The 24,113-nt window shown below is 40.0% G+C and overlaps 1 protein-coding gene across 2 annotated transcripts in view; it reads right to left on the bottom strand.

Moving 5' to 3' along the window:
* Positions 1–2,689: 2,689 nt before the first annotated feature.
* Positions 2,690–24,113, bottom strand: part of tle5 (TLE family member 5, transcriptional modulator) — a 34,610-nt gene continuing 13,186 nt past the window's right edge. The window contains exons 2-7 of one of the 2 annotated variants that reach the window (XM_055050710.1): positions 22,346–22,434; positions 18,479–18,542; positions 14,671–14,715; positions 9,645–9,707; positions 8,690–8,764; positions 2,690–5,024 (exon numbers count right to left, since the gene is read on the bottom strand). In XM_055050710.1, coding sequence (XP_054906685.1) covers positions 4,800–5,024; positions 8,690–8,764; positions 9,645–9,707; positions 14,671–14,715; positions 18,479–18,542; positions 22,346–22,434 — 561 coding nt within the window. In that variant the 3' untranslated portion in view covers positions 2,690–4,799. Of the gene's footprint in view, positions 5,028–8,689; positions 8,765–9,644; positions 9,708–14,670; positions 14,716–18,478; positions 18,543–22,345; positions 22,435–24,113 lie in introns of both variants that reach the window. The other variant, XM_055050701.1, reaches the window with a different exon arrangement.

The raw sequence follows: 24,113 nt of genomic DNA, 5'->3' as shown, positions 1-24,113 counted from the left end.
CAGAACATCTCATTATTTATAGTAAATTTTGTTGCACTTTTTTTTTCCTTTTCTTTTTGGCTTAAATGAAGCTATGGTTTCAGACACACATGTTTTTGTTTTTTTTTCGGTCAAAGTACACACTTTTTTGTTTTACATTATACACAAAATAAGTATTAAAAAAAAAAGAAAGACCTTCACAAAGCTCAAAATGCTTACAATGTTTCACTCTATGAGGGCAAGAAAGTCAGGAAGGAAACAAGGGGAGACTGAGGATGAATAAAGAAGATGGAGGTAGGGGTCAAAGGGTTAAAAAAGGTGAATGTACTGCAATTTTCAGGTGTCACGTCGGTTTTTGTAACAACACCACAAGAATCATCCAAGACAGACGAGAGAAGATGCAGCCATATACACATAAAGCTTTCTATGTATAACTGTATAGAGAGGCAAGCCCCTCTGACTACTTGAACATATACATAGAATTTCATTTAATTATAACACAGGCTTTGAAGTTCTCCTTCTAGGTTATATTGAGTACAGTTTGAAATAAATGGGGGGGAGAAAAAAAAATCAAGTGCATTGATCACAAAATTTCTTTAAAAAAAAAAAAAGTCTCTCCACTAGAACAAAATCAATCTGTTCCCTGCAGACATGCATTGATGTGTTTGGCTTTCTGTCTACACATCTGGGCATCACTATGACAAGTGAAGGATGTAGCAAGATACAAGCAACATGTGAGAACTTGCTGCAAGCTTATTTCACAAGCATGTGACGAAGTTTCGAGTGGTTTATCACCGACTACTAGATCTGTACACCTGTTTATACACAATGTGCTATGTATATACATAGATATACAACTGCAGGCTTAATGAAAGAAAAGCTTTACCTTTGGAGACATTCAGATTTTGTTGGACTTGTTTGAAAATCCATGTGATTTTCAAATAAGTCAATTTTCACCCCTTCTACTGGATGAAATGTCCAAATGAGGCCTCATTTTTGTGGGAAATGCGTTTCGTAATCTTACCAGAAACCATACTGTGGCTTCTGTAAAGACAGTGATTGGTCGAGCCATTCAGCTACTAGAACAAAGGGAAGTGTGTGTGTTTCTGCAAAGTTCAACTACATTTTCAGTTGTTACAACTGAGGTCCTTGTTTCTGGGGTCCAGCTACCTCTGAGCCAAACCTTTCTGAAAATTCAGAAGTGTATTAAGTGTTTGAGTTTAACTCTTAAAACCTCCTGGGAAAGCCGATATTTATAGCAGTGGCCTAGGCTTAAATGCAAAAACCCTACACAGCAACTATTTATGCACACACTATTGTTTTCTGATTAGATTTTTCTCAAGCGACTGTGAATTCACCCGGCATATATACTTGGGTTGTAACACCAACACTGCATTCAAATGACTCTATACAAAAGAGGTTTTAAAAAAAGGATGAGCATACGGCAAATATCAAAAGTCTACGCTTCTCCAAAAATCAGTCATTTGGGGATGTGAAACAAAATGACAGCATAAATCATTGACAAATTTTTTTTAATGCAACATATATTATGTCCAATTCAACTGAAAAATGCTTTATTCCAGAATAAAACTCAGACTAAAAAATACACTGCTTGTCCGCGGGTGCAGACCCTTAAACCAAAACACAGCCATCGTAAATTACACCCGATTTGCAAAAAAGGTTTCATTGGAAAATTTTGATAGTGTGAATCCTCAAGCGAAAGGTGTTATTTTCAGCACGGATACAGAGAATCAAAAATGTGCAATTCAATAAAGGTACCACTCAGGACAAGAATGCGAAAAAAGAAAAACCCAAAAAGAATGATAAATGCACTCGGTCTGATGAAGACTTTAGAAAATATGCTGCTTACATTTCTCCAAAGTTAGTTGTGTGTTTTGAAACTGGCCAGGGACCGGGTCAGCAACACCAGTTAAGCTACAGGAACTTTTAGTATACATCTGTTGTGCTTTAGGGAACTAAGAAGATGGGTTGCAAGCCAGAACAGAGAAAAAAATCCAAGTCTGGATGAAATCTCCCAAAATCTACTGGGAGTTTGTCTGCCAGACCGAATGAGTCTTGTAAAACATTTCTGGGCCACGACTCCATTTTGGCAAAATACCCCAAACCTGTACAAGACCAAAAGATCACTGTGCCAACAGTGAACCATGGTGCCTCAGACTCCGGTTCACCTTTCTTCTGACTAGATTTGTCAAGGCATAAGAAATGTTGAACAGTTAAAAAATACCACTCAGCCATGAGCCTGAAGATAAAATATCACTGAGAAAGAGCTTACATCTAAATGACCAAAACGACAACTTCACCACAAGAAAACATGTTTTTGAAAAACCTAGACAGCATCTGCAGCTAAATCAGACAAAAAAAAAAAATCTTAAGGGGAACCTGAGGAGGGCTGTGGAAAAGAACTTCTCAAAGAATCTTCTAGAAGAGTTTTGCAAGGTGGAGGCAACTCTTGCTAAGTTAAAATCTGACCTGTTGAAAGACTCCCACCAAAGACGCATTGCTAAGCTGGATCCAACCGATGTGTCAGCAAAGAGTGCACACTTACTCAACCATGCTTTTGCATCTTGGAGAACGCACCTGCGATTTAAAACATATGGGTTTGCTTTTACGTCGAACCGCACAAGATGTTTCTCACAACGGCAGTAAAACGTTCTGAAATCATTTATTATGGCCTATAAATTTTTTTCAATCTGGCTATTACTTCACCGCTTCTTGTGCTGAGGGTATTAAGGTGACCAGTAAATTACAACAGAATATCGTCTCACGATGCGACACTTTGTACTGAACAATGCCAAGTTGCCACTCACTTGCATTAAGTGGCAGGCAGTAAACATACCACAGCTTTTGTTTTACGTTCATGAACATCCTTTCAACTTTAGGTTTAATCTGAGAAAACAGATTCTTTACAACTCTGTTTTCATAATTGGATCATTTGGAGAGCAAGACAAACTGAAGGACCGCATGTAGAGGTAAATATCCACAGTCCAGTTCATGTACAATAAGTTGGTACGCTCGGAGCTAATGAATAAACTATTCCCCATCAGACTTGGTCTGTGCGCTGCCGTTGTCCTTGTGGAAGTAAAAACCTTAGGAGGATTGTTCAAAGGCATGCGCTGCCCTCTGCTGTCAAACACTCACCACACTCCCTCCCCTTAGTGTCTGCTCCAATATAAGTGCACATTAAATATGAAAAACAGCTGACAGAGGAGCAGATAATTGAGGTGGTTTCAGTTGTTTCGGTTGCAGTTTAAGTTACCGCAGCTCTGATTGATGATGCCTCTTGGTTAAGGTACTGGGTGGGTAATCTTAATAATAGAGCCCTGCCAAGGTATCAATACCCCTTAAAATGTTTTTTCTATAGCCAAAACAAATCAGTCAATCTCTATGTGCAAGAAAAAGGATGTATAGTTTTTATTTTTTTATTTTTTTACCTATCCTAAATTGTGAGTTGTGCATTTGTGTTCAATCACCTTGAGTTAATACGTCATAGAAACAGATTTTACTGCCATTACGTCTGCAAATCTTTTGGGATTCATCTCTACCAGCTTTGCACATGTGGAAAGAATTTCCATGCCCGTCTGTCTTTGCAAAACAGCTCGACATTAATCATGTCACCGAAGAAACACAAAATCTCACCAAGTATTTTTGTCTAGTTCCTAGTAGAAATATTTTTGTACACTTGAAATAAAACAAACTTCTACAGCTTGCTAAACAGTTGGTTTTGTCTTGTGTTTTTTCCCCCCCTTATAACGAGCCAGTTTCCCATAAGTGAAAAAACAGTTTTCATAATTTAACCTTGCTGAGGTGATCAGGTGACTTGTGAAGGTACAAATAGTTACATTACATTATGTGTAGAGGTATTAGAGACAAGGAGTCTGAATACAAATGCACACTATGCTTTTCAGGTTAAAAAAAGAAGAAGAAGAAAAAAAGAAGCTGTGTGTCATTTAATTTCCACTTCACAATTACGGACTAATTTAGAGGCATTGATGTCTCGGGTTGTAACATGAGAAAATGTAAAAAAGTTTAAGAGATTTAAATATTTTTGCAAAGCACTACCCCTCATAATGTCAGGAAACAACTAAGATAATTGAAATCTGAGGTGTCGACCCCCAACATCAGATGAATGTTACATTTTGCAAAAGACTTAAAATTTTCAGCTAGTGTCTTCTTGCATCGGAGAATTTAGAATCAAAGTATTTTCGATGAAGGCTGCAGTATGAGAAGAGCTTAAACATTTTTTTCATCTGTGACAGCCCACTAAACTCACAGCCCACATAAAACTCAAGACAAATTCATGGAATTTCAAAAAGTTCAGTATATTAATAACGACCTTATTTTAAGAGAATGGATTTTGGAAGAAACCTGTGTTGATGTTTGTCATGGATCTCTCTGTTAAACAGCTTGCTTGTTTCAAAACCAGCTGAGGGATTTATGCTGCCAAACTAGAAGAAGAGCAGAGTGGGAGGAAAAAAACCTGGACTAAAGAACAATGCAGAAACTAAAATATAAAGATGGTGAATCAGAAAAAAAAAAAACTACCTATCCCTAAAGTGAAAAGGAAAAAGTACATCTTAAACCAAAACAGAAAATCTACTATTATTTTAATTTAGTTACTGTAATATGAGTGCCAAAGCTTTTCCCAGAGGGGATAAGTTAGGGGTCTAAAGCTGAAGCTGCATTGAAGAAAGAAACCCCATGTTGAGTAAGGTCAAAAAGGGGACAACCACGGGCGAGGCTGCAGGGACAGATCTGGGAATTCATGTCTCTATGATAAAAGAGCTGCATGGAGACGAGACCTAATCAGACTTGTCTCCGTCCTCCTCACGGTGGCTGTCCACGCCGTCGCGAGAAGCCTTCTCCTCCTTGGCCAGCTGGGCCTGGGAGGCCAGCAGAGAAGACAGCGAGAAGAGACCGGAGGAAGTGGTGACGGCTGGCAGCGTTGGCTGGCTCAGGCCCAGAGGCAGCGGGGTCATGGGCAAGGCCAGGCCCTGGAGCTGGGACAGCTGGTGAGCCTGGAGCTGCTGCTACAAGGAACACAAGCAGGTGGGTGAGAGCCAACACAAATAAACAGAAACAAGCAGGTTATGAAAAACAAATGATGCAGACGCTCAATGAAGGCCCTGCTATGTGTCTTAAGGTAAAAGTGCTGATATTTTAGGATTCAGCTGCATAACCTGTGGATAACTGAGGCAGCTTTTAATAAAGTCAAAAGGAATCAAAGCTAAAAACACAGAACAAGTGCAGCAGAACACAAAGGAACGGCACAATTAACATAGTTTTATTTATAGAAATACTTCCAAGCCCATGTATTTCCATTAGTCTGCAGAGACAGGCACCGTGAGACATATTCAGTGTGCTCATTCTCATGAGTCGCCTTTAAACTTTACAGACCACTCTGCACTTTCAGCTTTTGATGGTGAGAACTACATTCAAAAAGGACAAAATTAAATATTTCAATCACTGACAGGCGCATATATATATATATATATATATATATATATATATATATATCTATATCTATATATATAATTCCCTTCTCACCCACCGCGGGTGGTTCTTATCCTCTGAGCTCGGGTCCTCTACCAGAGGCCTGGGAGCTTGAGGGTCCTGCAGTATCTTGGCTGTGCCAAGGACTGCACATTTCTGGACTGAGATGTCTGATGTTGTTCCTGGGATCTGTTGTAGCCACTGCTCCAGTTTGGGGGTTACTGCCCCGAGGGCCCCGATGACCACAGGCACCACTGTGGTCTTCACCTTCCAGCCCCTCTCCAGTTCTTCCCTGAGGCCCTGGTATTTCTCCAGTTTCTCGTGCTCCTTTTTCCTGATGTTGCAATCACTTGGTATTGCTACATCTACCACAACGGCTTTCCTCTGTTGTTTATCCACTACGACAATGTCTGGTTGGTTCGCCATTACCATTTTGTCTGTCTGGATCTGGAAGTCCCACAGGATCTTAGCTCTGGCGTTCTCCACCACCTTTGGGGGTGTTTCCCACTTTGATCTCGGGGTTTCCAGTCCATATTCTGCACAGATGTTTCTGTACACTATGCCTGCCACTTGGTTATGTCGCTCCATGTACGCTTTCCCTGCCAGTATCTTGCACCCTGCTGTGATGTGCTGGACTGTCTCAGGGGCCTCCTTGCACAACCTACACCTTGGGTCTTGTCTGGTGTGGTAGATCTGGGCCTCTGTTGCTCTGGTGTTTAGGGCCTGTTCCTGGGCGGCCAGGATGAGGGCCTCTGTGCTGTCCTTGAGTCCAGCTTTTTCCAGCCATTGGTAGGATTTACTGATATCAGCTACTTGGGTTATTTGCTGGTGGTACATCCCATGTAGGGGCTTGTCCTCCCATGATGGTATCTCTGGCACCTCAACCTCCGTTCCCTGTTGTCTGAGACATTCACTGAGCACATTGTCTGTTGAGGCTTTGTCCCTGATGTATTTATGGATCTTAGTTGTTTCGTCCTGGATAGTGGTTCTCACACTCACTAGTCCTCTGCCTCCTTCCTTGCGGCTCGTGTACAGTCTCAGGGTGCTGGATTTGGGATGGAACCCTCCATGCATGGTTAGTAGCTTTCTGGTCTTAATATCTGTGGCTTTATCTCCTCCTTTGGCCAGCTAATTATTCCAGCAGGGTATCTGATTACTGGCAAGGCATAGCTGTTTATTGCACGGATTTTGTTCTTGCCATTGAGCTGGCTTCTCAGGACTTGCCTTATTCGTTGGAGGTATTTAGCTGTGGCTCCCTTTCTTGTGACCTCATCGAGGTTACCATTTGCTTGTGGTATACCAAGGTACTTGTAACTGTCCTCTATGTCTGCTATTGTTCCTTGTGGGAGTGAGACCCCTTCTGTGCGGATCACCTTCCCCCTCTTTGTGACCAGCCGACCACATTTCTCTAGTCCGAATGACATCCCAATGTCCGTGCTGTAGATCCTGGTTGTGTGGATCAGTGAGTCGATGTCTCGCTCACACTTGGCATACAGCTTGATGTCATCCATGTAGAGTAGGTGACTGATATTGGCCCCATTTTTGAGTCTGTATCCGTAGCCAGTCTTGTTGATGATTTGGCTGAGGGGGTTCAGGTCTATGCAGAACAGTAGCGGGGACAGAGCATCTCCTTGGTATATGCCACATTTGATGGACACTTGTGCAAGTGGTTTGCAGTTGGCTTCAAGGGTGGTTTTCCACAGCCTCATCGAGTTTGCAATGAAGGCTCTCAGAGTCCTGTTGATGTTATACATCTCTAAGCATTCAATGATCCAAGTATGCGGCATTCAGTCATAGGCTTTCTTGTAATCAATCCAAGCCATGCACAGGTTGGTGTGTCGGGTTTTGCAGTCTTGGGCAACTGTGCGGTCTACGAGGAGTTGGTGTTTGGCTCCTCTGCTATTTACACCGATATCCTTCTGTGCCGTGCTCACGTGTTTATCCATGTGTTTGCTTATCTTGGCCGCTATGATGCCTGACATGAGCTTCCAGGTTGTGGACAGGCAGGTTATTGGTTGGTAGTTGGGTGGGACTGGACCCTTATATATATATATATATATATTGCCAACAACAGATTCATTACAGGCATGAAGAGTCTCAATCATAATTACCTAACATTTAATGCAGAACAGTGAGGCTTTTCAGCTCATCCATATTGTGTTACTGTGGTAATCTAGAAATTGCTACACAGAGTGCAACCCTATCAAGCACAAGTCTTATGCTGACATGCAGAACATAGTCCACAAATTTTAACATTCTTGCTAGACAGATCCCATGTCAGAGCTTTGATCCTATCCACCACCTTACATTTGAAGCACTAAAACAAACAATTCATCTCCACCAAGAATGTTCAATCTTTACCTGCAAGCATTGGTGATTTTGACAGAACATTTTTATTTAGTGCTCGACATCGTCTTCTTCAAATGGTGATTTCATTTCCCTCAAAAAACATGTCGTTATAGGTGAGCCAACAATATTATTTTTCTGGAGAAGTTAGATGTAAAATTATTTTTCAATCAACCAAGTAGTTGTTTCTGATAGGAAGGCAGACATCTCTCAAAATATTTCAATTTTGAAAAATGTATATATTTTAAATAAACTTTTCAATGAGATTCTTACATGTTTTCACTGGTATTTTGATCATTTATCTTTCAATGAGCTTTAGTAATAAGGTTGGAAGGCCTCTTTGCCATTACCCTCATATTTAGCTCCCTAGACAAGGCTGTGTCTGGGCCACTACAAAAGATTAATATCAATTTCATTTTTAAATCAAAAGATGACTTTAAATTGAAATCTGCCAGGGGTGTGGATAACTTACAATTACATGTATTCTTATTCTTAGTGAGTTTTTACTTGGTTTTTGTTTGGTTTTCCCAAGGAGAAAAAACAAATCCATGAAGAAAATTTTATAAAAACAACCTTATGGCAGCCGACCAACAATTGAGTCTCAGTTCCCTTTTGAGAATACAACCATTATCCATAAAGTATAAAAGGCTGAGGAGAGCTAGCATTTATCATCAGGCTGCTATGATGAGAGGAGCATAAGTGCTTTTTAAGTGTGTAAAATAAAAAAAATAGAAGTACAACAATATGATAATCAAGGACATCAAACAATTGAACTGATCGTCCAGATTATTGTTTGCATTTTTCTAATCAATATCACACTCCTGGGTGGGGCTGAGCAACTGGAGTATCTTACCCTGATGATGGAGTTCATCTCTGGAGGGGTGACCTGCTTGGCCCTCTCTATGGCTGCCAGGACCTGCTGCTGGTGCTGCAGACGGAGTTTGTGTCGATGTGGTGTGGAGGAGCGGAGCAGAGAAAGTGAGACGGACAATAACAGACAGAGAGAAACAAGGGGAGGCCAGTTTAGGAGGAGAGAAAGGTTAAGAGGTTAGATCAATATCAACAGTCCCAACAGACTCCCTTGACAATCCTCCCTGGTGATGCACCTCCCCCTCTGGACATTTAGCTATTCATTCAATCATATATACACACACAAACACACACATCCACAAAAAGCCTAGTGTGACACTGGTGAATGAATGGCTGACTGGTGTGCTATAATAGGTGGAGGTCAACCCCCAGATAAGAGCATGGCTTATCTGAATCACACAGCCATTTATTACACTGACACACACACACACACACACACACACACACACACACGCACGCACGCACGCACACACACACACACACACACACACACACACACACACACACACACACACACACACACACACACACACACACACACACACACAAAAGGAAGAGTGGGAAGAAAAGGGGGAGACTACGGAAGAATTGAGGGAAGCCAAGAATTGAAAGAGGAGGTCAAAAATAAAGTGGGGGGAGAAGAGAAGTGGGAGGATGGTTACAGATTAAAAATGGCAGAGGAGAGCTGAGGTGAGGAGGCTGGGGCGGGGTCACAGGGAGAGTGAGTTGGAAGTGAACACGGGAAGCCAAAGATGATGAATGACAGGAGGAGAGGAGTGGGATGCCGAGTGAAGGGTCATGGAGGTGGGGAGGTAATGAGGTGGGAATGAGGGTGATCTCATTCCAGGATGTGAGGGATATTGCTGCGGGTCAGGGGGTTGGTGATGACTTTGTATCCGTGTGTCGGTGTGTATGTATGTGTGAGATGCATCGCTTACCTCCTGAGACAGGTAGGGGAGGACTTGGGCGCAGATCCCATTCAGTCTCTTCACTATTTCAGCCTGTTGGTTAAAAGGACAAGGGTCCAATTATTCTGTCAATCAGTTATTCGGTCTGCTAAATATAAGACTGTATTTCAATCAGTTGTCATTTATTTACAGAAGCATTAAAATAAAAATAAAAAACAATGACATGCATGTTCACCAAAAGATCATAATGCATCATACAATGTTCCAATACTGGAGACTGTCGACACACAGAGCAATCAGACTGAAATCTCATTAAGGAGACGGATAGTAAAAAGGTTCAAATAATCTCACTAAACAAGAGGATTGTGAAGGTCTTCAAAAATCTAATATAAAAGTTTAAAAAAATCGATATATGGTGGGATCTAGAAGCTTATAAAAAGTTAAACCCAGTAAATTTGTCTTATGGTTTCCCCCTTATTGCTGAGTGAAGGGTAAATGTGCGAGTCCTCTGTGCATCCATTCATGCAGGTGTGTCCAATTAGAGTGTCTAATTATGACTATTATTAAAGACTGTGTGGGTGCATGCAAGCTGAGGTTGAAGGATAGCTTACAAACTGTCCTATTAGAAAGGCTGCTTTCGTCTGTTACCAGAGTTTACATAAACGTGATTGTGACATCATGATAGAGGCGCACACGTAAATAACCCTGAAACATGATTTGACCTTTGGACAGTCTCTGGTTCGGTTTCTGTTGGTTGTTCATGCTGGTTTTCCAGCATTGTCATGACAGAAGGCAGGTTTTTGGTTCCTTACAGGAAGTAGCTCTACTTTGGTTAGAAGTAAAATTTAAATCAATGTAACAATCCAAACTAAAGGCTGATCAGCTCAAGAAAAGTGGGCAAAACTAGAAAAAGAACCAAAATAATAGAGAACATTAGGTTCAAAGGAAAAACAACTAAGCAGACTGGTTGCAAGTACCAATGGCATTGTTACAAACTTCTAACATTGGATTTTGAGTTTTAATTTTTAATCAATAAAGACCTCTTACTTTCTAAACACATTTAGTATGTGTCACAGTAGCTTCTGCTGGATTAAGATTTGTCTTGAATTACAATTACATTCTTTCCTGTCAGTGATATCATTTATGATCAGCTGGAAATCTCAGATTGAAATTTCAATGTTCTCCAAAGTTTATGAATGCCTCCAACTAGTCAGACAATTAGCTGAATTAATTCAGTTTCCACGCCATGCCTGTCACTCTAAGTCTCCATTAGTAAAGACAAAGCATTTACATAGCATTAAGTTAAATAGATCATCATGGGCTCATTGAGAATTTTACACTTCCAATGTAAGTCCAAAGAATCTGCAGCAGTTTAGGTTACCCAAGTAAGCTGCAGTATCAGATTAGATAACCGATTCCTTCAAAACAGAGGAATGGCAAATACACTTTTTCTAAACTAAAGAGAACAAATGTTAAAGTATAAACTGATATATGGTGTAGATTATCAATAATTTTAATAAAAATGGACATTTCTAATGAACCTACAAAACTGCTAGTATGAATAAAGTCCTTAAACATGCTGCACAAGAAAGTGTAGGAACGCAAAAGAAGATTAAGTGAATTGTTCTTTACTTCCCCATTAAACTACCTTATGTCAAAACAATAAGCAAACCATAAAATAAAAAAAAAACTGAACATATATTTGAAAACAAAACATTAACTTATGACAACTTCAACTTTTGGATGGACTTCATATTTTAGGCGCAGCTCTGGAACTGCAGCTGAAGACAATCCAAATGTGAAACTTTTTTGAAATATTGACCAAATAACCGATTACTTGGTTGTAGATCAATTTTGGATTTGTTTCGGTCACTCTGTGGGTTTGGTTGAAACGTAAAACACAAAATACAAGCAGTGCAATGGCTTGATGTCCTGATTAAATGTAAACTGCCTTTTGAGAAAAAAAAAGCACACACTCATTAGTATGGGAAACATCTGATACGACCTTCCCAAACAAGGAAAAATATCTCCAGTATCTCATATCTATTAATACAGCAGACATTTCACCCCCTCCCCCATTCACCTCATTAATTATATCGCATGTACTCAACATTCCTCACCCAGGAATTGTGGATATGTGGGCAATTAAGACACATGAACGCAAAACAACAGTCACAGATGCGGGCGCACAGATTTTTTTTTACCTTGTGCACATTCCCCTTCTTTCTTACATGCAGGTCTGTTATCACATTTAGTTGGTAATCACCCAATCCGTCTGAGATATGCAAAGCAGCAGTAATTGTGTTAGAGTTTAATTTATAGAGCGATGAGGAGAGAGAGGGGGCCTCCTAACAATCATTAGGCATGCAGAGCGCAGCTCCCCATCAAGCGCTCGATTCCTATCCTGCTCGTCATTACACGTACAATCTCCCTGACATCTCTAAAATGTCTCTGCGGGACTCGCTCTGTGCCATCTACGGAGCTTCCTCTATTCTGTGCCCTTTGTGCTATCTTGGTTTTATTTTCCTGCCAACCTTCTGTTTTTCTTTGATCCAACTTGCTATCATCTCTATTCCCAGTGGGTCTCTTCTTCAGATATTTCTTTATAAATGCTACTTTCTATTGAATTGTGTCTTTCTTGCTTTCCCTAAGCATTATTAGAGGACTTAATTACTAAAAAAACAGAAAAAAAAAACAAACAAACAAAAAAACTATGCCCCTTATGCAAAAAACTGAATATACACTCAAAGCATGAAAGATTTGCTGTGCATAGTGTGACAGTGGTTGGATCTGCTTCTGTTGATCGCTGTGCTTTTAGTCATCCTGATTGATTTCATCTTTTGTGATATTGAACTTGAAGAAGAGTGAAAAATATGCTCGAGTTGATTTAAAATGTGTTTCAAGGCAGTGTGGAAGACAACCCGGACAACTGTAACACGACACAGACTTCCTCTGCGTTTTGGTTTTGTCTTCGGGCGACCTTCAGTATTTGAACCATGTGGGGCTATTTCCTGCCAGATGGAAGTGTATTCATGACTCCATTATTATTTTTTTATTTATTTTTTTTTTTTTAGAAAACTAACTTTCTAAATGATTCATCCCTTCACAGCTATTATAAATACCATAGCTAAATTCAAAACAGATGCATGTCAAAAAGTTTACATAAAGATTTAAAAATCTACTGCATTTCATGAGGTATTACTATACTTTTCTGATCTGAATATTGTAAAGACACTTTCAATTGTCAACATGCTTTGATATTTACAATCATACAATGCACTTCCAGAAGGATCCAACTAAATCTTTTAATTTCCATTTTCTAACCGACCTTTCAAAAACTAAGTGGGGTTGCAATTTTGTTTTCAAACATGTATAATACATTCAACTTAATAAAAATTATTATCGTTTTAGTTCAGTTTGTAAAGTATTTTAAGAGGAGAAACAGAAAAACTGATTTCTCCTTTCCCCAGTTCAGTCCACACTTTGGAGCAATCAAATACAACTAAAAAAATATCTGTCGTGGACTTTTGATGAATAAAGTTGTAAATCAAATGAGTATCAGAAAAAAAAATAGCTATATCTTTATTTATTTCTACCAAAGTCTCAGTTTCATTTCTAGTTCAGTCTAGCTTTTTCTCTCTAAGAGAAAATGAAAATGTTCAGAGAGACGAGAGAGAAAAAAGCAAAAAGAGTGGAGAGGTATATTCTGAATTGAGAAGTGATCGAGAGGGCGCAACTGTGGGCAACTCACAATGTGTGAGAAAGAAAGAAAAAGAGGGAAATAGAGATGGCGGTGGAGAGAGGAAAACGAGGAGGAGATGGAGAGGGGAGACTGGCTCTGCACAATAGGCCCAGACATGAATGCTCCTCGACACTCGTTTCCACACATCCCCTTCAATTTCAACACTCTAATGGAACTAGCCATTCGCTGCACCCACTCACACTGGGCACAAAGGAACTATGCACACACACACATACATACGCACACACACACAGGACCACAATAGCACGCAGTTATTCCTGAACACGTGCCAGAAATACACACATAAATTGAGGCACCGATGAAAGAGGGCACACTTTCTCACTCTCACACACACACACACACACATACGCACACACACACACACACACACACGCACACATCAACTTGTACTTACAGTCTCAACCCACACACTGACTTACTATTTTTTATTTTTGTTTTAGATAGCTAATACTAAAGTACAAGAACAAATATACAATGCCACATGCACAACAAAACTGATGGGAACATGCACAAACACACAAGAAACGCTCCACCCAACTTGTGTTGGTGAATTTTAAACAAGCACACACACAGCTTTGAGTGCGTGCGTGTTTGTGCATGTGACCAGCATGCATCACAGTGGCCGTCTTGGGCTTCCAGCATCTGAGAGTGTGTGGGTGCATAAATGTGCAGCTCTTTAAATCATGGAAGCTGTTACTTTCTCTGTGTGTGCGAGTCCATTTGTCAAAGCGTGCTGGCTTCTGCCAATAAGCTTGTCAGTGTGCACCATCAGTCATAGGGATTGAGTGTGTTTGTGTGTGTGAAGCTGGAGACGAGGTCACCGATAAGGCCGAGCCCTTCTGAGGCCAATCGCTCTCTCCCACCTACAGGCTGAGCATAAATTACTCCTCCAGTTTGAGCCAAATAAACCGATACGTAAAACATAATCCTCTCCTCCCTTTCAGCCTGAATCAAGCACCAACTACAGTTCTAAAGGCATCCACCAAACTAATATTTCTGCAGAAAATAATTTCGATAGTGGAGAAATGCCATGACTCCCAGCTTACTGATTTCTATTGATGGTTGTTGTTCCAATTAGTTTGCTTCAGGCGTTTTAAAGGACTTTAAAAAAGAAAAAAAAAACATGTTAATTGTGACTCCAGCATTTTTTGCAGTAAATTAAATGGATTTGAAAAAATGGAGGCATCCTAGTACAAAACATATACATAACGTATCTCATGCAGGTAACATATTTCATAAAATAATGGCAACATCTTTAATGCAAAAGCCAATTAAGATTTTAAATAACCATACCTGTTTGTGCATCTCGATATTCAGCCCGTAGGACATCTCGTAGTACTACAGAGAAAGCAAAAAATAAAAACAACTTTAAAAATAAACAGGCACTTAAAGAAAATCAGGTAATCTTTGCACATGAAATCAAACTTCAGTGACTGCTTGTTGCAGATCAAGTTGTAAGTTTGGATTCAAAATGTACAATACATTTGTTAGAGTCTACTGTCTAAGTTCTCTGAAAGCTATGCATTTACATTCCTGCAGTTCAATAATTATGATCCTATTATTTACAATAACTGCTCAGACAAGTTGGAATGGTTGGAGGAACACCTGAAGAATAAAAAGAAAAAGGATTATAGTCCAGAACAGTTTGTGAAATTGCACATGCATGTAACTGTTAAGAAACTTGCAGGAAAGCTATTCAAAACAATTGCTTAATCATGTGAAAGTGTAGCAGCTCGTAGTAACTTCAGTGAGACTATTATAGCAATTTAGTAGCCTGTGACATTATTCTGAAGTAAGTTTGTCCCACTCCTCACTGTCCTCCATGTTCAGCCGTTTCAAACCACTTCATAGCATCTCAAGAGGATAAAGAGCTACACTTTAATTCAGCCAAGAGCTGAATCATTTCTTAATTCTTAGCCAGTCGTCTGTGGATTTCCTGGCACGTTCTTGCTTTTCTTTCAGGTTGCAGGTTCTGGTTCTATTCAGATTTTTCACCCTCAAATGCACTCCGACACACAATTGCGATGGATTTTAGTTGCTACTACTCCAACAAAGCAGCTTCATCCGGGACTCTTTCAGCACTTTTGCTTCACAATAGGTAGAAGGTAATTTTCTTGGAATGATGTACTAAAGTGTTGTCTGTTCTGATGTTCAAATAATTACATTTTTGTGTAACTTATCCCACATGTCCTGCTCTTTGTCCCAATTCTAACAAGATTAAATTGGGGCTTCATGTTTTCCTTAAAGAGCAAAGATCTTCTCTTGCACACCTCAAAAACAGAAGAGTCTTTTCACATCATCTGTAGCAAGAGCCTGACTGGAGGCATTTCTTAGCATCTTGCAGTCTGCTTTCAGGGTTAACTTGCCTAAATGGCCAGATGAACTTGTTTATAGTTTCTTAGACTGTCTTCCACTTGGAAACAGTTTTCCACACAGAGGAATTGACTAACTTTAAATTGTATTGTAACCTTTTTAAATCTCTTGCCGGACTCAAACCATCACAACATTCTTGCTGGAGGCAGACAGCTCTTTTGATCTCACCATGATGTTCACACTTACTTCAAATCTCATTCATAATAATGTGCAACAATGTTCTTATCTTTGACAACTGGCGTGTAACTTATCCCACATGTCCTGCTCTTTGTCCCAATACTAACAAGATTCAATTGGGGCAATTAAATATTTACATGGTAATAAATGTAGGGGTGTCATAATTTATCTCTTGGCAGAAGGGTCTTTTCATCATTTTATAGTGTTTATTCTGTCCAAATATGTTGAAACGCAGCAATTTTCATAAAGTTTCCCGATTTTTTTATGCAAGTGTTCTTTATTGCTTTTGAGATGTACGGGACAAGACCTTGGAATCAGTCAATGCCCGTTCCGAAATGGCTGGTTGGTAGATGGGACAAAAAGTAGACAGATGCATCATTAGTTTAAAGCGAATACATAATTACATAACGAGGGCCTTTTCACCACAAAGTATGCTGAACTCAAGATATGTTTGAAATCTTAATGTTCCGTATCAAAGAATTGGATGCTAGAAACATATTTAAACAAGAGAAATAAAGGAACAGAGAAAGAAAAGGAGACGGCAGAAAAAGAGCCTCCTTTGTGTGAACGTGTGGATGTGCGTTCCCTGTTAATGAGAGGGCCACCTTCCAGGCGTCAACCCCGTTAATCACCTACTCTGTCTGCAGGGGTCTGCTTCTGTCACTGGAAAACAAACAACACACTTCCCTCACTCACACAGACACATACACACACACATTGATGTACCTGAATTGCTCTTTCACACATGCACCAATGTTTTTAGTGCAATCTCATGCTGACAGGGTCTTGTGCACGAATGCAAGAGTGCGCACACACACACACACACACACACACACACACACACACACACACACACACACACACACACACACACACCCACACACACACACACACTAATCCCTACAAACAGAAACACGCGCACACACTGTATTCTGCGTAGCTGCCCACGCGGAAGCTCCCTAAAGTAATTACAGCACTGGGGAAATGGAGGTGCTGCCACTGGCTGGGGGAGTGGGGCAACCTGATATGCTATTAGAGCAGAAGAGGGGAGGTGGTTGTGGGGATACAAGAACGGGCCTGCCACTGGTGGATTGGAAGTGTGTTTGTGTGTGTGCGTGCATGTGTGGGCGTTCTGAAATATTCCATTTACAATTTAATTTTACAGAAACATTTTGAGCAACAAATAAGAACGCTGGCTATAACTCGAGATACATACAACCGTACACAGTCCTGCAAAGCTGCTGATGGGCGTTAGAACCTGCGGAAACACTGCATACCACTGGATGGCTTTTTGTGCCACAGAATATAATTGTGAGATAATTAGAGCTCAGCTTTTTGTTGTTCATAATCACCCCATTGTTTTCTCTACCATTAATCACTCATTCTAAAAGTTGATAGATCACCACACCGCAGCTAGAAGTCCCCCACCAAGCTAAACTTGTGTTCAAATATCTCACTGTAATATATTTATTATGAGCTTGTTTTTATTCCAAGGGACCTGGATCCAGTTTTGCCAAGCTGTTACATGGTACTATTCAAACTAAAAAATAACTGCAAAAATTCAGTCATCTTCTTTGATCTGCTTACACAAATAAATTGTTAACATGTTTGTGCAGAATCCCCTCTGATTCATAACAAGAGGCAGCTGCAAGTTTTATTTCATCCCGCAGAGCACCACAAACATGCAAGTGCAAAAACCGAACATTGATGAAAAACTATTTTTCCTCCAATTACAACATTGGGTGTGTGCAATGGCTGATGATATCTATACAACTTTGTGTAGATATCATCAGCCTGAGGGCCAGGAAGCATTCAGAAGAACATTTTCCTGACCATTAAAATAGAAACTTGGGTAATTGGGGTAAATGCCTTTCTACAAGCCCTCTAAATGCTTGAAATATTTTAACCATGATAAATTACCTAAAGTTATGAATCATACAAAGTGCAATAGAAAATGCCATTTAAAAACTACAAAAAAAATCTTCCAAACCTTTATTTTGAATTTGAGAATTATTGCTAATTTTCAAAGCTACATGTTCTGTACAAAAGGTTGATGATGAGTGTGTGTAATAAACTATGTGTCTGAAAGAGACGCACAGCAATTGCGTCTGCATTTTGTGACTCTGTTGGCCTGCTGATGATGGAGAGAGCAGTGCGGCAGCACAGATTAGATGAGATTAAAGGGAGTCAGAGGATCAATTAGAGGCAAAACATCAGACGGCAACACAGCTATGGCTAGCAACAATGAGATTAGCCCCAAGGTGGATCAGAGAGCAAGCAAGCACATCTCTGTGTGTAAACGTGTGTGCAGAAAGACGAAGGCAGGAGATGGACTCAGTGGAAACGAAAGGAGTTGGAAACAACTTGCCCTATAGCTTGACGTTTTCTTTTACCATTTATTTTTCTGCATTATTTGTTGCTGCTTCTTACCTAGGATTCACTTGAGTTTTTTTTTTATCCTGGAGGGCTAAATGTTTTTTACCCTGATAAAATAAAGGTTAAATAAATAAAAAAATACTGGTGCAGAATATTTATGCTTAGGTTAACTTACCATAATATAATGGCGCTGCATCTCTGACTTCTCACTCGCTAACTTGTCACATTCAAGCTTCAAACTGGGAAGAGAGAGGGAGAGAGAGGGGAACAAAGTCAGCTTGTTATTCAGCTCGACAGTCGTTTTTCTGAAGTGCTGACACCAGGTGACTTTTCAAATCCCCTTCATCATCATTACCTATTTCACTTTCTTTCACCACTCTCATTACTTCCATCATCACTAAAACCTTCATTTTCATCATTACCAGTGCATTTTCATCATCTCCTTCACCCAAATAATCTAGATCATCTTTGCCACTCTCATCATCATCGTCCCCTTCAGAAGTCAGTGGCAGCATTTCACTATAGATGACAGGTGCTGATTGGCAGGAAGGGGTTGAACTAGTTCTGATTTTCTGAGATAAACCTGTCTTGAACTCCAGGATCTAGCTCAGATAAAATACGTTTCCTTCTGCAGGGAAGAGGCAATGAAGTATGACGCCTCAGAGTGGTGTTATAGCATTCCCTGTAACCCAGACCCAGTGACAGCCATTAACTGCAATCATGTCAACGCTGTTGTCATATGAGGCGGCATGACAAAGGGGAACACGTCAACAAGTCAGCCTCATTGTCAAGTAAAAATGACAAAAACAGTCCCTACATGGTGTCTGACTGAAGCATCCAGTTAAAACCTGCCAGTCTCAGAGGGCATCATTTATTCCAAGTTATTGGTATGGCTTAACCAAATATGCAGAGACATGGTGGAAAGGTTTAGATTCGAGATAAGTCTGCAGCGAGCTTGATGGTGTGTATATTTATGCTGGGATGTTCTTCTCAGCTGTCTACACGAATGACAGCTCGATTACAGAGAGCGCTGGCTGAGTCTGCATCATAAATAGTCTTAACTGGCAGACTGAACATCGTGTTACACTCAGCCAATGATGTGCGTTCGTTCATGCACACCGCGCTGTGCTGCTCCTATAATAATCACACCAGCCTCTGTTATTCCAAATTTAGTCAACTGCACGGTCTTTTCTCAAAATCTGAATTTGTAATTAGGGATAGAAAATATTTAGACGCAAACATGTTTGCCTAGTAATGTTGAAGTTCCAGTTCAACATTATGCCTGAGCTTCCGTGCCTTCATTTCTAAGAATTATTTTCCTTAGATTTTCTTTCTGGAAAAAAAAAACAAAAAACAAGAAGAAAAACAACACACACCCTACAACTGTATAGTAGCATACATCAGGACACCACATTAGACAAGTTATGAGGTACATGTCAGACGTAAGAAATCAGGAAAGCTTGATCATTTAAAGTCAGAACACAGCTAACTGTGCACTGAATTACTGCAGTGTCATGAATTGTTTTATTTTATTACATATGTGGTTTGGAAGTTTAGTTAATTTCATTATTGAATCCTAGTGATACATAATAGCACTGTCTAATTCTTAAAATGTATTTTGTTAGATTTTCTCTTCTTTTGAATTACAAGAATTACAAGTTGCCCGCTTTCTTTTTGGGCTAAAAGACAAGTATCTAATAAAGATGATAGCAATCTCCCACATGAAGGTTTGCAATTGTATGTGCTTTTAGGCACAGCTGAACCCAAAGCAGCTGAACCTAGAGGCTGCAGAGAACTGGTACCCATTGACAGCAGAGGAATTCAAATCTGCTTTGGTAAGTGCGTTTACAAGTTCACTGCTTTAAGAGTTTATTCATTTGAAACAAAGCAAGAGAATAAAGTCATCACTGATAATCTTAGAATGATGGCAATTTTTACGACCCAAAAATCTGAAGGCCACATCTGATAAAACTCCAGACTACTAAAACAATTCAAGGGTCGTTGAGGCATTTACTGGTGAATGTGAATGAAAAGTTGGTTCACGTCATAAATTAATGCTCATGTCATGGCAGACAATGTTAAGCCTAATGACACTGAAACGGGGTTTGGATCACTCCTGCATTTCGTGCGAGTGATAATGATGTTCTTTTGCCTTTTGAAGTGTGCGAACAAGCAGTGTCCACTTTCCCAAAATGCTCCCTCTGACTCCTACATAAAAATCTTTCTGCTATCCCCACTTATGCGCGCAGGCCGTATAACAAGTTGTCATGACAACTGGCGTCCTCTCTGCCAGCCTGCCATGGATTGGCTCTGTGCCTCCTCTGATTGCTGCTCAGCAGCCCCAGGGTCTGCACCGGCGTTGTCAAACGACACTTTGATGGAGTTTTATTGCCGCTTCTTCCGTCTCTAAATCGCTCCTGCTGTCATCTTTATTTTGATTTATGTATTCCCTGATCTATTTATGCACGTGAAATTGGGGAGGGGAGAGGCGGCAGGGGAACAGGAAGAGTCGAGGGGGGTCGGGGGGAGAGGAAAGAGAAAGACAACGACAGCTACAATGCTTCGTACTATACCCAAGGGAACGCCTGCGGTACATTTGCCTTTTAGTCTTCAGCAACAGAGACAAGCAAAGCGCAGCAGCAGAGCGCTACAAAGCTTCGTTTGTGGCTCCCAAGACCCCCCACCCCATCCCATCCCTGCTCCTGAGTCAATAGGCACTGTATGCATGTTCTGTATGCTGAGACAAAAGAGGCATTCTTTTAACTGCACCCTCACTCTCTGAAGAGGGTTAAACGGTGCTGCTTGCTGTTATGGGAATAACAAAAGCAAAGGCGAGGAAGAAGATACGAAGGGCGTTACTGCAGCTTCAGAATCCTTCTGCATAACAGGAGCGATCAGACCACAGCAGGGATTTTACACACAATACACTGGGCTTTCATGTGCCTTTGTGTGTCTGTACCTGGGAGAGCCAAGTCTGAGGAAGGTTCTGAAAGGAGATGTACACATCAACAAACCAACCTGCTCCGGAAGGAAGATGGGCTTCAAAGTCTCCTTTCCTTACAGAAAGTAGATTTTTTTTTTTTTTTTAACTGAGATGCAGACCCTGTGGCACAATCCTCTAAAGAACAGCTATCAAACGGATGGATGAAGGTCAGGACTTTGGAGGCATCTCATACCCCTGGAAATGTAGAAGTATATCCAGAGCTATACTTCAGCAGCAAGGGGAAAATGGGCCTGATTGAGGTGCGAGTCAGAGAATAATGTTTAAGCAATTGGTGCTGCTTTTGGGATTCTTACACTGTTATTAGACTTCTTGGCATAAACGGCATAAAACTACATCTTAAACTACCACACAGGCAAGTTGAATTATACTAAGAGGACCAAACGTCCTCTTTCCCCTAAACATGTTCACTTTCCACTTTCTGTGTGAAGCATCAGAAAGCATTAATGAAAATGTCTCGGTTTTTACCATTTTTCATGGAATATGACAGCATTTACATGCAGTTGCCAAGTGGGTGTTTTTTAGTCATTCATTGACATAATGGTCAGAGCAAGCTTTAAGTTAGAATCTCTTTGAAAGTAAAGACAATTTGTATTTTTATGGAATTGTGAATAAATTCAAGCATTAAGGAGTTAAGCATTTGCGAGAAAAAAATGTCATCTATAAGCATGGTGCTACTCTCACCATGTTTTTTAAAGAATAGCTGTTTTATTACTCCGACTCTGATCTGAAGACATTTGAAGATGGAGAAAATCATGAGAAAATGAATGTGTTTATTACAATCACTTCTGCATCTTTCCACCTACAACACTGCAACACCCATGTAGATTAGCTAGATTTGGAATCAGGTAAAGCTCAACACAATCACTTCACAAAATGAAAAAAAAAGAAGAAAAAAACTAATAAATCTAACCTCTGGCCAAGACGAAGTCATTACAGCAACAGGTCAACTGTAAAATCGGTTTCAGTTTCATGTAGAAAAAAATACATGAAAGGCCAACATATCTGTTTTTGTGACTGAGTGTATGTCATTGTGTTCACCTGTGATATTGTGCTTGAAGAAACTGGAACTCATCCTTGATCCTGTCACAGGAGTCAGAGGTCGTAAATTTCAGCTGCTGCGATGAGGCCTATCAAGACAGACAAACAAGAAAAATGTGAGATCTAAATGCAGGAAGCTGCTGCACTTCCACTATCCGATGATGCACACGAGTCTAATCCACATGAACAGTGAAAGACCGATTTTAATGCACACCTATGTTGACATTTTTAATGATAAAGTTGCTATTTGTTCATGGTTTGATGATAATGGCACTTTTCTGGTGCTATGACATAAAGTCACCTCAAACATCATGTGAGGATTTGCAGGAGCTTATTGATTGACACTTGAAGAGTTAATCAAGCCCCTAATTTAAGTCTTTTTGAGACTTTTTATAACAGTCCAATATTCAGTTTAAATAGGAGACAACAAGTAAACACAAAGCAACTCATTCAGTTTTCACACTTTGAGATTTTAAAAACAGTATACAATCTGACTTGTAATCTGACAGCCTAAACATGCTGCAGCTTATTCTTGGTCAATAAATGCAATTAAACACATTCTAAATCTCACATAGTGAGCTACATCACCATTCAAATACTCAATCTCGATGCAGTTTTTAACCCTTATTGTAATTCTGTTTTCACTACAATTCCCAGGAAGCAGTGCACATAGAGCACAGCCAGTATAGTAAAACAAAATCTCATTATTTGTCAATGAACTGCATTGAACAATAATGCAGAACAATAATGTTCGGTGATAACATTTACCTGGCTGGTGTTTTATTTTGGGAGGTTAAAAGTTTTGAATAAGTTCAGAATAATTTCCACAGGTTTATTAGATAACCAGATAAGACAAAGCTTTCTTGTTAAAATGAAAATATACTTGAGACTTTAATCAAATAATGAAGCCACTAAAACACAGTGAGAACCGTGAACTGACCTTAACAAGCTAACCCCACACATCAAAACTTCCATTCCACCCAAAGCAAACTGTTGCCTTTTGACAATGTTTTCTGTGGTAAAGCAGGAAAACCTGTTCCATTATCTCGGAAGCCAATAATGCAGGGACTAAATTCAACAAACAGCTCGGCTATACGGGTCTGTCACGCAGGACCTGCGTCAACAAAAGGCACTTGGCAACGGAAAGCTGCACCACACACACTCTGCTGAATTAGTGCTCGTTTCAGGTGTATGTGTCCAGCATTGCCATTTTCCCAGAGAGATGTACTGATGTGCAAGATATGACTTACCCCCTATGAGGGGTATTATATGAACATTTCAAATACCAAAGTCTGAATCTTTGAGTCTTGGCCCTAAGGTAACTGGTTCAAGTAGGTGGATGAAAACTGATAAGAGGAAAAAAATAAAACGGCAGACAAATATTAAAAGCTCAATAGACATTACTTTTGCAAACTGACAAACACACATTGCCAAACATAAGATTTGTTTAACTACCTAATATGTGATGCTTCAGTGTAGTTTGGATGTATGAGTATTAATAGAGACAAATATGTGGAACTTTGTGTATGCCCACTTACTACATTCTTGGTAAGGAATTTGATGCCTGTCTAATCTTTTTAAGAAACCGCTTCGGACACAACCTGACTTTCCAGATGTGGTAACATTTTTTCTAAAAATATCACTAGCACTTTTTACAGTTTGGGTTGTCAAAATAACAAGAAAAAAACATTTTGACAAAGATGTACCAAACGATTGACAGTAGGGGTTGAAAACCAGCCACCAAGTCTGTCTTGCCAAAGCTGAATTT

The sequence above is a fragment of the Poeciliopsis prolifica genome, unplaced genomic scaffold, assembly GCF_027474105.1.
Source record: "Poeciliopsis prolifica strain line A6 unplaced genomic scaffold, Auburn_PproV2 SCAFFOLD002, whole genome shotgun sequence".
In the NCBI taxonomy this organism is placed as follows: Eukaryota; Metazoa; Chordata; class Actinopteri; order Cyprinodontiformes; family Poeciliidae; genus Poeciliopsis; species Poeciliopsis prolifica.
This window is presented reverse-complemented; position numbering and strand designations above follow the sequence as displayed.